The following is an 11,765-nucleotide window of genomic DNA, read 5'->3' on the forward strand; positions in this document are numbered from 1 at the left end:
TGCAGCAGTGATATCATACTTATTTTACTGACCTGATGCTGTAATCAAACAGGGAAAGATATTTGTCATATACCACATTTACTATTAAATTATGTATAACAGTTTTTTGTTCTTTTTAAAATATTACTAGATACGCCCCTAGTATCTAGGTACTCTGCATAAAAAGTGGAGGGAAGGCAAAAAATAGCCTAAAACAATCCTGAGTCTTAAATCCAAAAATTAAATAGCCTAATTTTTCATAGGACCTTTTATGCTTCTCTTAAGTGGAGAACACAATCGGGTCTGTAGTAGAGCCACTAATAATCATTAATTGTCCTTGTTATTACTGGTTTTCCTTATTTCAGAGTTAACATGGAAAATGAGCCTGTACAAAGACGAATAAAAAGAGACACAAAGGTTGAAAGAGCCTCAAGTTTTAGGTAAATTATTGAGTTACAAACGAACAGCTGATCGTATTTTTAGGGTTACTATGCTTACAATATAAATAAAAATAACAAATAATCCAGCAATTTTTATTCATTTTTTAGAACATCACTTCTGCTCCAAAAGAAGAAACTTCAGGAGCAATCTCAGGTTAGTCTTGTGTGATGGACGTAGAGACATGTCGGACGGACATTCTTGGTTTCAATTGTAGAGCAGCTTCGCTTCTATGCACAACAACAACAGAGATTTCTATTTACAACTGTTTTGGTACAAAGTTATAACAATACTGAATTTAATACATACAAAATTAGGTTGGGTTATTTGCGATAAGAATAAGCTACTTTCGATATATATTTTAGGGGAAAGGAACAATAACATAAATATGACAATATTTAGATTCTTTGGGCGGGTTAAGTACAATAAAAGATTCCTTCCCTTTAAGTGTTTTGGGGGAAGGAATCACTAATTCAATAGATATACAAAATTCAAATCATATTAAACCTAAAAATTTTACAAAGGCATAAGTATTTGGAGGAATGTAGCCATTCTTAAATATAGGTTTGTCCGCTACATTAGCATTGCGCCTTTATTAGTTCAGAAAAGATTTATTTATTATCTACTGTATATTAATTTCCAGTATGGCTTCGAAACCGATTAAAATCCTGTGGTTCAAAACCAGTTCTCAGCCATACTTAAAAATTATATAAAGCATCGTATTATAAGAAGCTTTCTACGAATATTAAAATACAAATCATAAAATTAATACAAGTTTGTTAGCCTGGGATTCCGGCCCTTAGGGGCTAACATAACTGGTCTTAATCTCAAAATTTTAGTATCCGCGAAAAACCATCTATACGGCTATGCGATAAATAACTCTAACTGTTCTTGAGTTTATGGACAATACATATTCAATTTTTTCTCATTTTCACATCAAACGCCTTGCTTTGGTTAAATTGTAGTAAATTTAAAAATTTTTACAACTGCTGTTAAAGAAAAATTTCTAAATTTGTAGAAGATTTTTCCATCTTCCCATTAGCTATTCTTGACATTAAATTTTTTTATTTGCTACTTTAGACATTGTTATTCTTGTTTTATTTGATTTTTATAATTTAGAATAAAAAATGATTTAAAAATGAAAGTTTCCCTCAATAGCAAAATTCAATCTTATCAAATTTTAGTAGCACAGCTACTCTATAATTCACTTTGTCTTTCTGTCAGTTCATTAGAGATATATGATTTTCTCGGCTGATTGTTAAGATAAACTGATGATTTTTTTTATAAAGAAAAAGCAACTGGATGCCCGTTGTCTACCTAAGATTTTTAATTTGCTACGCTACTTATGGATGATGTCATCCATGTTTATTTATATTCTTCTATTCTAGATAACGAACACATTTGACAAATTGAAAATAGAATCATCTCTCAACAAAAGTACGCAAGAAAATAAGGTTAAATTTTTAAAAAATAACAAACAAAATAGCCTTAAACCTGCGATATCTAATAAAATCCTTTAAGAACAACACCAGTTGTTTGTAAAATCTTATTGGAATTAAAGACAGAAATAAGACGACCTCCTACCTTTTCCCATAGCAGCTGCGTCCCTAGTGTAAAAGGAGACAAAAGTGAAACTTTTTATAGTGCCTATAAAGGATTACATAATACAGGCCTACAATTGGTAAATTAAAATGTATGCTGGCCTGCCATTGGTAATTTAGTCTGTGTATTGGCCTCCCATTGGTCATTTGTATTGTTTGACGTTATCTTTTATTGGCACTATAGATTCGACAAAATTAATTCTAATAAACATAGATTTTTTCTCTCAGAGCCTTATCTTATGGATTGGTTAGACTTTCGATTAGACTTCTAGATAATGTTAAATAATAAATGCGTTTTCTGATATGTTGAACTTCGCTTTTATAGATGTTGTCATCCTTTTTTTTATAGAATCTTCCTTTTGGACCAACACGGCTACGTAAACGTTCCAGTAAGATTTTGAAAGAAAAACCTGTTCTGAACACTGAAGAACCAGTTAAGATTGAAATAGTTGAGGAGAAAATTGAGGATATTAAAGAGGCTACTATTGAAAAGTAAGTGTTGACAAATATTATCCTACTATATAAAGTAGTAAGCTTTTTTGTCTGTAGCAAAGCATCTCTATTTGGTTCTACATTGAAGCTTTTCATAGTTCCAGGAAAGGTTATTTTTGGAGAAGTTATCTCCAACCTCCGAATAAAATGACCACTCCCCCCCCCCAAAAAAAAAAATCATTTTCCTCATATATTTAGATCTCAAATGAAGGGGGGTTGACTTTCACCCTCTCACTTTTCGTGTCCCTTCTAGGCTTCTAGGGGCGTATCCGCTAGCAATTTATAAAGAAGCACAAATACTCTATATTTAGGGGAGTTTGTTCATACGTCACCCCATGTAGAAGGTTTTATAATACACTGAAATTTAAAATTTTTAAATTGATTAATATACATACATATATGACAAACAATTATCTACTGTACAGAAGTCTACTGTTCTTGAATCATCCAATTATTAAATCTTGTGATCACTGCACTGCATTTGAATATAATCATTCTTGTTATCCAGAGCCCCACCAGTAAATGTAGAAATAGCACTACCTAGTGAAGAAACACCAGCTGAGAACAAAGAAGATTTGAATAATAATACACAAATAAGCAATACAGAACCCAGTCCGGTATTACAGGTTAGACTTTTTGTGGAAAAGTGGCGTTTTTATCATTGCAGCCATTCTATAATTGTAGTCTGTCCGCTTTTTCGTCCCTTTGGCTTATTGACATAATTACGTATATTGACAATTCAATTGAATTAGCCATCACGAAACCTATGTTAACTTATTCGGACAAAACTTATTATTACTAAATGCAATAAAAAATGGCTTTTTCTCTACAGGTTCAGGAAATAAGTTTTAGTTTTTTAAAGTTTTTTTTGTATTCCTTTAATGTTTTTTTTCCATAGGTATATTTTTCCTACATTTTTAAATTAAAATTTTTTTCCATACCAACGTTTTTTGAATTTTAAAAAAATTCAAAGCAAGAAAAGAATTTTTTTAGGGTAACACCGCAGGACCTGCAAATGAAGAGTTTTGTTTCAAAAAATAAAAAAATACATATTTTTAAGAGATATTTTTTAAAGGGGGGGGGGGGGGATCGTTCTGCTTAGGATTATTGATATTAAAGATTATTAGATGAAGCTATAGAGTAGCTATGCTCCTGTAAAACGTTATTCAGAGTACATATTCAGAGTACATATTTCAAATGTAATAAAGATAAGTTTGACAGTCACCTTTCAAATTTTCAATCTCATTCTGACAACTTTATCAGAAAAATTCAAATTTTTATATTTTTTCAATTTCATACTGTTTTTATGTTTATAGGATATTTTTAGAGGTTAATAATACTTTCCCCAATTTTCTAAATTTAATAAGCTTTCGAACAAATTTTCGAATTTAGAGTTTTTGTCACTATAGATATAAAAAAAGATGAAAAATCATAGGCTCAATTTCTGATTTATTAATAGATAACCGTGGAAAATGAAACAGGATGTCTAGTTTGTCTTTCAGTATCACTCAGAACCGGTTCTAATTCACCGGAAATATCCGGACTTAAAGCCACGCGGGAAAATTATTTATAAAAATTAATACTTTTCCTGTGTTGTACTTTACTGTTATAAGCCAATTAACAGAATCAAACTTGTTCAAATTACTATCATTAAATAAGAAAGTTATCAGAAAAAGTTATTGACTTATCGCATTCCTAAGTATTTCAAATCTCCATTGCATGATAGCCGAAAAATGTCATTGAATTTTTAAAAATGCCATAATTGCATTAATTTTATCTTTTTTCATATCAATATTGCATCACGTGAAACAAGGATGACATCTTCATATAGTTCATTTTAGTGTCTTATAGAAAATTTTTGAAAAATGTCATAAAGTTAGGTGTACCTATGTCTTTTTAAAGTAAGCACACTTTTGTAAGGGTAGGTATACCTCTATAGTTAGGTATAAGTAATTCCAGCTTGTATCATTAAATTGAATATTTCAGCTAATGTCGACGTAAAATACCTTTATAACAGCATGTTGATAACATGTCAGTCATGGTTACTTCATGTCATTGTATTTGGACATCATGCTTTTAGAATTGACAAGGTTAAAATAATTGTAGAGTAGCTTCAATCCTAAAGGTTATTGACTCATCAAAGATAATGATGACATTTTATTATCAACTATTTGAAGGTCATCAAAATTAAATTATCAATAAAATAAAAAAGTGTAGTTATTTTTTCAAAATGTGATCAAACTGTCATTTCAATATCTCTATATTAGCCATGGCGGTTCTAATGGTATGCATAACATTGTTCTGCTATTAACACAAACTGCGCTATTTTAATTTCTAAAGATTTTCTTTTTGTGCACACTCGTTAGGATTTCTTCTAGATTCAAAGAATTGTTGAGTGTAGCTTCACTCCGAAAGGTGAATGACTCATCAAAGATAATGATGACATTTTATTTTATTATCAACTATTTGAAGGTCATCTAAATTAAAATATCGATAATACAACCCGTTAAAAAATTTGTAGTTATTTTGTCAACATGTGATCACACTGTATCATTTAAATATTATTGTGTCGATAATATATCAGCCACGACTATTTTTATCTAGGATCATATAGTAGATATAAATAAAAGTATATGATGTATTTTAAATAATTGTATGTCGATGTTATATCAACCATGACTTTTTATAAGAGCTAAATAGTTGACGTAATTAAATCATTGAAACCTCTCATCGGAATTATGTTAATTACGTTAATTATTACTATTTTTCCATGCTTCGGTTGCACCCCTAACATCTAGGGTATCTTATTTCCGAGGGGTAGGCTAAGATGGGAAATAGCCTAATCATCCAAAATCTTAGATTTAAAAATTAGATATCTAAAAACCATCCTATGATCTATGTGAAGATTCCCTAACATAGAGAACTCATCAGTTATCATATTATTGAGCTATACTAATAATCTAATGTTTTTATGATAACAGCAAATAATTTTGACAGATTTAGCAAATAAGCATTAAAATGAGAGCCTCCATGTTAGACTTGTTTACTGTTATTCTATCAACATTAGATAATTTACATTTTACCATAGGATGATTTTGGTTCATATTTCAAACTAACTTACTGTTAGTTTGAACTTAACAAAGCATTTGATATAAATAACAGAATAATATTGTCTATAATTATACAATATATGATTGTTGTCTACGAACCGGTTCTAATCCAGTGGGTTTATAATAAGTTTTGAATCAGTTAATAAATAGCGAACCAATAGGAACATGATGTTGGAATTATCCAACTATCATTGTTTTAAAATGAACATTTTGCATGAAAGGACAGTAATTATATCAATTCATCTATTTAATTATAGACAAAATTTTAAGTCAAATTAACCATCTAGGGTAATTAATCTATTTTTATAATAATCTAAAAACGTGGAATTTTCTTTATTATTTTCATAATTAGGAGTAAAAATAGATTATTGTCTATTATGCTCTCATAATACGTACATTCAAAAGAATGCGCAGAAAAATAATTATTTGACTCAAATTTCTAATGTACAAAATAACCCAATTTATAAGATTTATTTTTAAAAATTGAGTGAAATAAAATGCATAAAAATCATTAATAATTGACAGCAAAGGTTAAAAAAAATGTGCTCAAATTTGACATTAATAATCATCATGAGAGTCGCGGCAAGTTAACAAATTTCAAAATTACACGAAAGTTAACAAAATATGGCTTATATCCCTCGCTTTAATTATTATACGTTGCATTAACAAATTAATTTAATTGATAAACCACATTTTAGTCCTATCTTTACCCCTTTGTACAGAACAGTGGTTTAATTGCCACGTATGGAAAACTTTGAATTACGTCAAATTTTGGATTATCTATACATTTTAAACTATAATTGGAAGTTCGTTTTAATTAGATTTTTAATGTATTCCATTTATCCTTTCCTTTTATATAGAGTAGTAAGCTTTTTTTGTCTGTAGCAAAGAATTTCGCTAACCGCTAAACCGATATGTGTAGCTTCTTATAGGTCTAGGGAAGGTTTTTAACTATGCATGGCAATATTTTGCGCCAATTTAGAGCTTCTTGTTTGATCGATATTCGAAGAAGCTGTTTATAGTGCCTACAAAAAATAGCGTCATACAATACAAATGATCAATGAAAGGCCAATTCACAGACTAAATAACCAATATGGTAGGACAGTATACATTTTAATTGACCAATGGTAGGTCAGTATGACGTCATTTTTTACAGGCACTATATAAATCTTTATATTCCACCATTACATATCAAACTACGGAGTATGCGCAACGGTTTATTAATTTGATTCTTTTGTTAAGGTTCCATTAATAAGAACCAAATCAATCCACAGAACCTCATCATTTAAGCTCACATCTAACAGATTAAGAAAAAGGTAAAAATTTTAACATAATTATATGAATATTTTGTAGAGGACAGACCAACATATAGAAAAGCTATGCTCCCTTGAATAATAATGTACATGTTAATATTTTGTTTTGATTCATGGTGCTTATTTAAGGGTCATCCCAAAAACCGCCTCAAAACCATCTAAAAAAACACCCATCTCAGAAAACGCCTATCTCAAAAACGCCTTTTTCGTAAAATGAATACTACTTTTCTAAAAATAAAGCCTTACTTATACCTAGTATTCATTAGAATAATTATATACTTGTCATTCATGATCACTTATTTAAAACACAAATAAATAATAATTCCTTCCCCCAAATACATAATATATTTTGACCCAACCTAACCAATTGCTAATGTCAATATTCAATTCATTATTGTTTTGTTTGCCTACAAATAAAAGTTTATAAAGCTATCCTGAGTTATTTGGGTTGTAGCGAAGCTTCTCTACAACTTAAACATTAGTAAACCCGTCCGTTGTATTCACCGCTCACTTTCTGTACGCTAGAATATATCATAATTTTCATAACATTGTATCCAAAAAATAGGACTTGTTGAAGTTATTACACAAAGTAATTGATTAAGTAGCAATTTACAAACAACCTTTTGATTACACAACCTTTATCTTTCCTTTTTAATGTGATTGGTTGCGCCTTCGTAAGAGCAAACGCATAACCCCCACCCCTACATTATTATTGGTTAATAACTGCATGCATCATTAGTAAAATGATACTAAAATTGTATATTTACTATTTAGAAACGCCATCTCTGGTAGAAATTTAAACTAAATAATTTTGTTTGTTTAGAAGGCCAGAGACGCAACCAACAGAGACTCCAACGCCATCTGTAGTAGAATCTGAACAATTAATACCAGCTGCTACACCCGCCAGTTTATCCAAAGATGAAGAGACTTTAGGAAAAGAGGTATTAACCAATTAATTTCATACTTAAAATTAGAGGATTCGCCCCCTAGCCATTTATAGGCTTTCCTCCATAGTAGGATTGACCCCCAAGCTTTTATCAAAACAGAAATAGAACTGAGTGGTCTGGAATTATTTTTAAGAAAAGAGCTTGTGTAATTAGAAGAATTTGTTATCACTAAAAAGTATAACTTAAACACATGACTGTCAAATACGCAACCACCTTTATTACTATAGTTTATAAAATTTGCAAATTTAGCCTAGCTTTATTTTAGACCAAACCTGTAAATAATTTATTTGTAACTAGCAGCTACGAAACTAGAAAAAATGCTTTTGGTTTTAAAAGAACAAATGAGTTGTTTAGGACGATTTCTACCAGGAGGGTGAAGATACTCATCCCAAAAATAGGTATAAACCTTTCCTGGACCTTTAAGAAGACAGGCAAACACACATCCTATTACCTTTATATAAAAATATAAATACTTTTAATTCCAGGTAAAGTTTCTAGTGAAGAAGAGCCGACTGGGCCGTTCCGGCTGGAAAATTATGCCAGAGGATGAAATGCTGAACCTTAAACTTAATTCAGATATTCTTAACCGTGTTCTACTCATTATTAGGTAAATATTATATCCGAAAGCAAGGATTTTCTATAATTAGGGTCATGACTCTGATGGCTAAGGCAGACGGGTCCAGTGTCTTTGGATTGGAAGGTCTGGTCGATAATCTAAAAAAGCTAGAGGCGCCCTAATCAAATTTAAATCTTGTATAATGTTTTAATAAAGAGTAAGGAAAACATCTGTAAGAGTACATAGGTTTATATTAAAGTGACCATTCTTAAGCTAATTTTGACAGCAATTTTACTTTTTCAAATTATACTATTAAATCATTTTTTTAATGGGGAATCCTTTAACAATTTAATATCATGTCTATCACCTCTATAATTAAGTCTATAAATTTAAGGACGTCTATATTAGGTGTTCTGTTTTGCCATTGCATTTTTACTCTAGTTATTTGGCACACTATATTATAGATAGCTTACCGCAGATATTGAAAGAAAAATTATATGATTAAAACCAGTTTTGTTAGCCCAGAGGGGCCAAATGCTCGTGTTAACAAAACTGGTCTTAAAATTATGAATTTTATTTTAATATTCGTAGAAAACTGGATATGATATGATACAATATATAAGTTTTCAGTATGGCATAGAACCGTGTCTAATCCAGCGGATATTAATCGGTTTTTAAGCCGTAGTGGAAAATCATATTGTAATACATTAAATTCTTTGTCTAATTTATTGAACTTTACATTAAGTTGTTTGTATTTAGGGATATGCAGTACTGTGGCGAAGCAATTCCAGAATCAATATCAATAAGGAAAAATATTACAAATTTATTTTATCATCAGTGGATTATAAATTACACTGGTACCCAAAGTTTTATGACCTGGTAATAGGCTCAAAACTTTGGGTGCCTATGTTAAATTTTATTAGGTTGGTTCCGAAAAAGGGGTATCCAAACTTTTTAAAACCAATAATCAAAATCTATAAAAGGACAAACGGACATTAACACTTGTATAGTGTCAGAACTAAATAATCAGAATATAAATGTATAAGAGTCGAAGCAAAATTGTAAGCAAATTTGTTGAAAAACTGCTTAATACAGGATAATGTTTATGGACATACTTACATTTTTAGGACTTGATAATAGAGTTGCTTCGCTTATAACATTATACTTTGTTGTCCCAGGAATCAACATACCAAAAATCATATCAATCGGATGATTAGATCACAAAAAATTTGTTGTTAAAAAAGTAAAAAATCCACATGTTTAAAGGGGACGTACGGACATTTTTGCAATGATTATAGAGTTGCTACGCTTTCTAAATCGTACCTAACTACTGATTGAAGGAATCATCATGCAAAGTTTGAAATCGATAGGAAAATTCTAACATGCCTAAATTAACGGGGAAAAGCTATCCGTGTGTGACGGACCGACCCTAATTATAGAAAAGCTTCGCTTTAAAAAAAGTTTTGAACATTCAAGACAGAAAAGGGGATCCGAGGATGGAACAATGGAGTTTAACCTTTACTAGAGCGGAGCCTTAAGTTTTATTAACACGTTCTCTCATTGTTTGGGTAAAAGTATTATATTCCAATACTTGAATTAGGAGTTTACAAAAATGATCTTGTCCCTATTTTTTAAGAAATAAAGATTGTAATATTTAAAAATTTCTTAGAGTGCCATGAAAGAAGAGAAGTAATATTAACAAAAATTATCATCATTGAAGTGTTTTAAATTAATTATAAAATACCAAAATAAATTATTTTGAAATTTAAATGTTATTAACCAATTAAGGCGATTTTAGCATCTTATATTTGTGGACATAAACCTTGTCATATATGAAGATGTTAAAAACACTATCAGAGGTGTATATTTTTAAAAATTTAAAAAAGGAAATATTCTTTATTTTTACTATATTGATTGGAGAAAGAAATTAATAAGGGTGTGGTAAAGAAATTCAACTATGCTAGTTGTCAGGGGACATTGGTCTGTTTATTACTCTAGTTCCCAAAGTTTTATGATAACTTTTTCTTATTCTTTGGGGACTTTAATATCGGAAATGGTCTTATCCCTTTCAATAGATCCCTGGCAAGTAACGGTAATAAAATTTCTTTTAATATGTATACTAGTGGAGACCCCTATAGTGGCACTATGGAAGGGGAGGGGGAAATCAAGATGGTTTTTTTTTCAGTAGTGATCTAGCTTTAGATGGTGGGTTTACTTAGGATCAATAAGAAAATTCACTGTAAAGGAGAATTATATCAGAGGTGGATTCTTAAAAAAATTTGCCCCACTAATCGCTTAGTGGGGCAAAATTGTTTACGTGAAAAATCCACCAAAATCACATTAAAAATCTACAAAAATTAAACAAAATCATAAAGGGATTATGAACAAAAGATGTTATTTAATTTTTGTAGATTTTTTATGCGATTTTGGGGGATTTATCACGAAAACAATTTTGCCCCACTAAGCGATTAGTGGGGCAATTTTTTTAAGAATCCACCTCTGTTCAGTAGTACAGCGATACCTTAAGCTATAAACACACAGTTCGACATCCTGTTACTTCAATAATAGGATAAAGTTATGTTTTACTTATGTTAAAAGAATATTTATTAATCTAAGATTGACAAAATATAAGTATAATACAGTAAAATTAAAAAACAGGTACATTGTGTTACAAAAAAAGTAATAAAATTAACATGAAATATTTATTAAGTAGTTGTAAATATAAAAAATAAAAAACAAATTTTATATGTTTAAAAATCCTCAAAATAAGATTAGAAATACCTAGGTATATTAGTCGCGAATAAATAATGATTTTGGTCTGCTTTTCAATATATAAAATTAATTTCTCCTAAAATCGAATTCCAAAATAGTTATTTCTCGCATCGTATTATAAACAGCTTTCCGCGGATATAGAATGTACAATTATAAGATTAAAACCAGTTTTTTAGCCCCGAGGTGCCGAAGGCACGGGCTAAATAAACTGGTTTTAATCTCATGATTGTACATTTTTATATTCGTAGAAAGCTGGATATAATTCGATGCTAGACATAGTTTTTTTCCGTATGGATGAGAACCGGTTCCTATCCACCGGATTCGAATGAATACGAGAAAGGATTTTCTTCGACCGTAGTATGGTTAAACTTTCTCCAAAGTAACCCATTTTACTCCTTCAAATTTATTTAAAACAAGTTTATAACTTTTTGCTAACAAATGAATATGTAAACCTTTTCTAAAATGATAATGGTTTAAAATACGATGAAAATGTATCATTTTAAACCTCACGAAAGTGGCTTCTAGAAATCATTTAGGACAAAACAAAATTTCTCTAA

At 30.1% G+C, this 11,765-nt stretch overlaps 1 protein-coding gene across 1 annotated transcript; it reads left to right on the plus strand.

Moving 5' to 3' along the window:
- Positions 1-348: 348 nt before the first annotated feature.
- LOC145320279 (uncharacterized) lies at positions 349-10,201 on the plus strand. Its single transcript, XM_080162701.1, has 10 exons — positions 349-419; positions 528-573; positions 1,806-1,871; positions 2,368-2,510; positions 3,019-3,136; positions 6,863-6,936; positions 7,757-7,874; positions 8,366-8,487; positions 9,196-9,241; positions 10,104-10,201. The coding sequence occupies exons 1-10, from the start codon at positions 352-354 to the stop codon at positions 10,113-10,115; spliced, it is 813 nt and encodes a 270-aa protein (XP_080018827.1). The 5' UTR covers positions 349-351; the 3' UTR covers positions 10,116-10,201.
- The last annotated feature ends 1,564 nt before the right edge of the window (positions 10,202-11,765 follow it).

The sequence above is a fragment of the Acartia tonsa genome, chromosome 5, assembly GCF_053477335.1.
Source record: "Acartia tonsa isolate MP-2025a chromosome 5, ASM5347733v1, whole genome shotgun sequence".
Taxonomy (NCBI): domain Eukaryota; kingdom Metazoa; phylum Arthropoda; class Copepoda; order Calanoida; family Acartiidae; genus Acartia; species Acartia tonsa.

Bases quoted from the DNA above. Each gene is read 5' to 3' on its own strand.
- LOC145320279 (XM_080162701.1), top strand. From the start codon at position 352: ATGGAAAATGAGCCTGTACAAAGACGAATAAAAAGAGACACAAAGGTT. The intron at 1,872-2,367 runs GTTAAATTTTTA...TTTTTTTTATAG, and splicing joins AAAGTACGCAAGAAAATAAG to AATCTTCCTTTTGGACCAAC. The intron at 6,937-7,756 runs GTAAAAATTTTA...TTGTTTGTTTAG, and splicing joins TCTAACAGATTAAGAAAAAG to AAGGCCAGAGACGCAACCAA.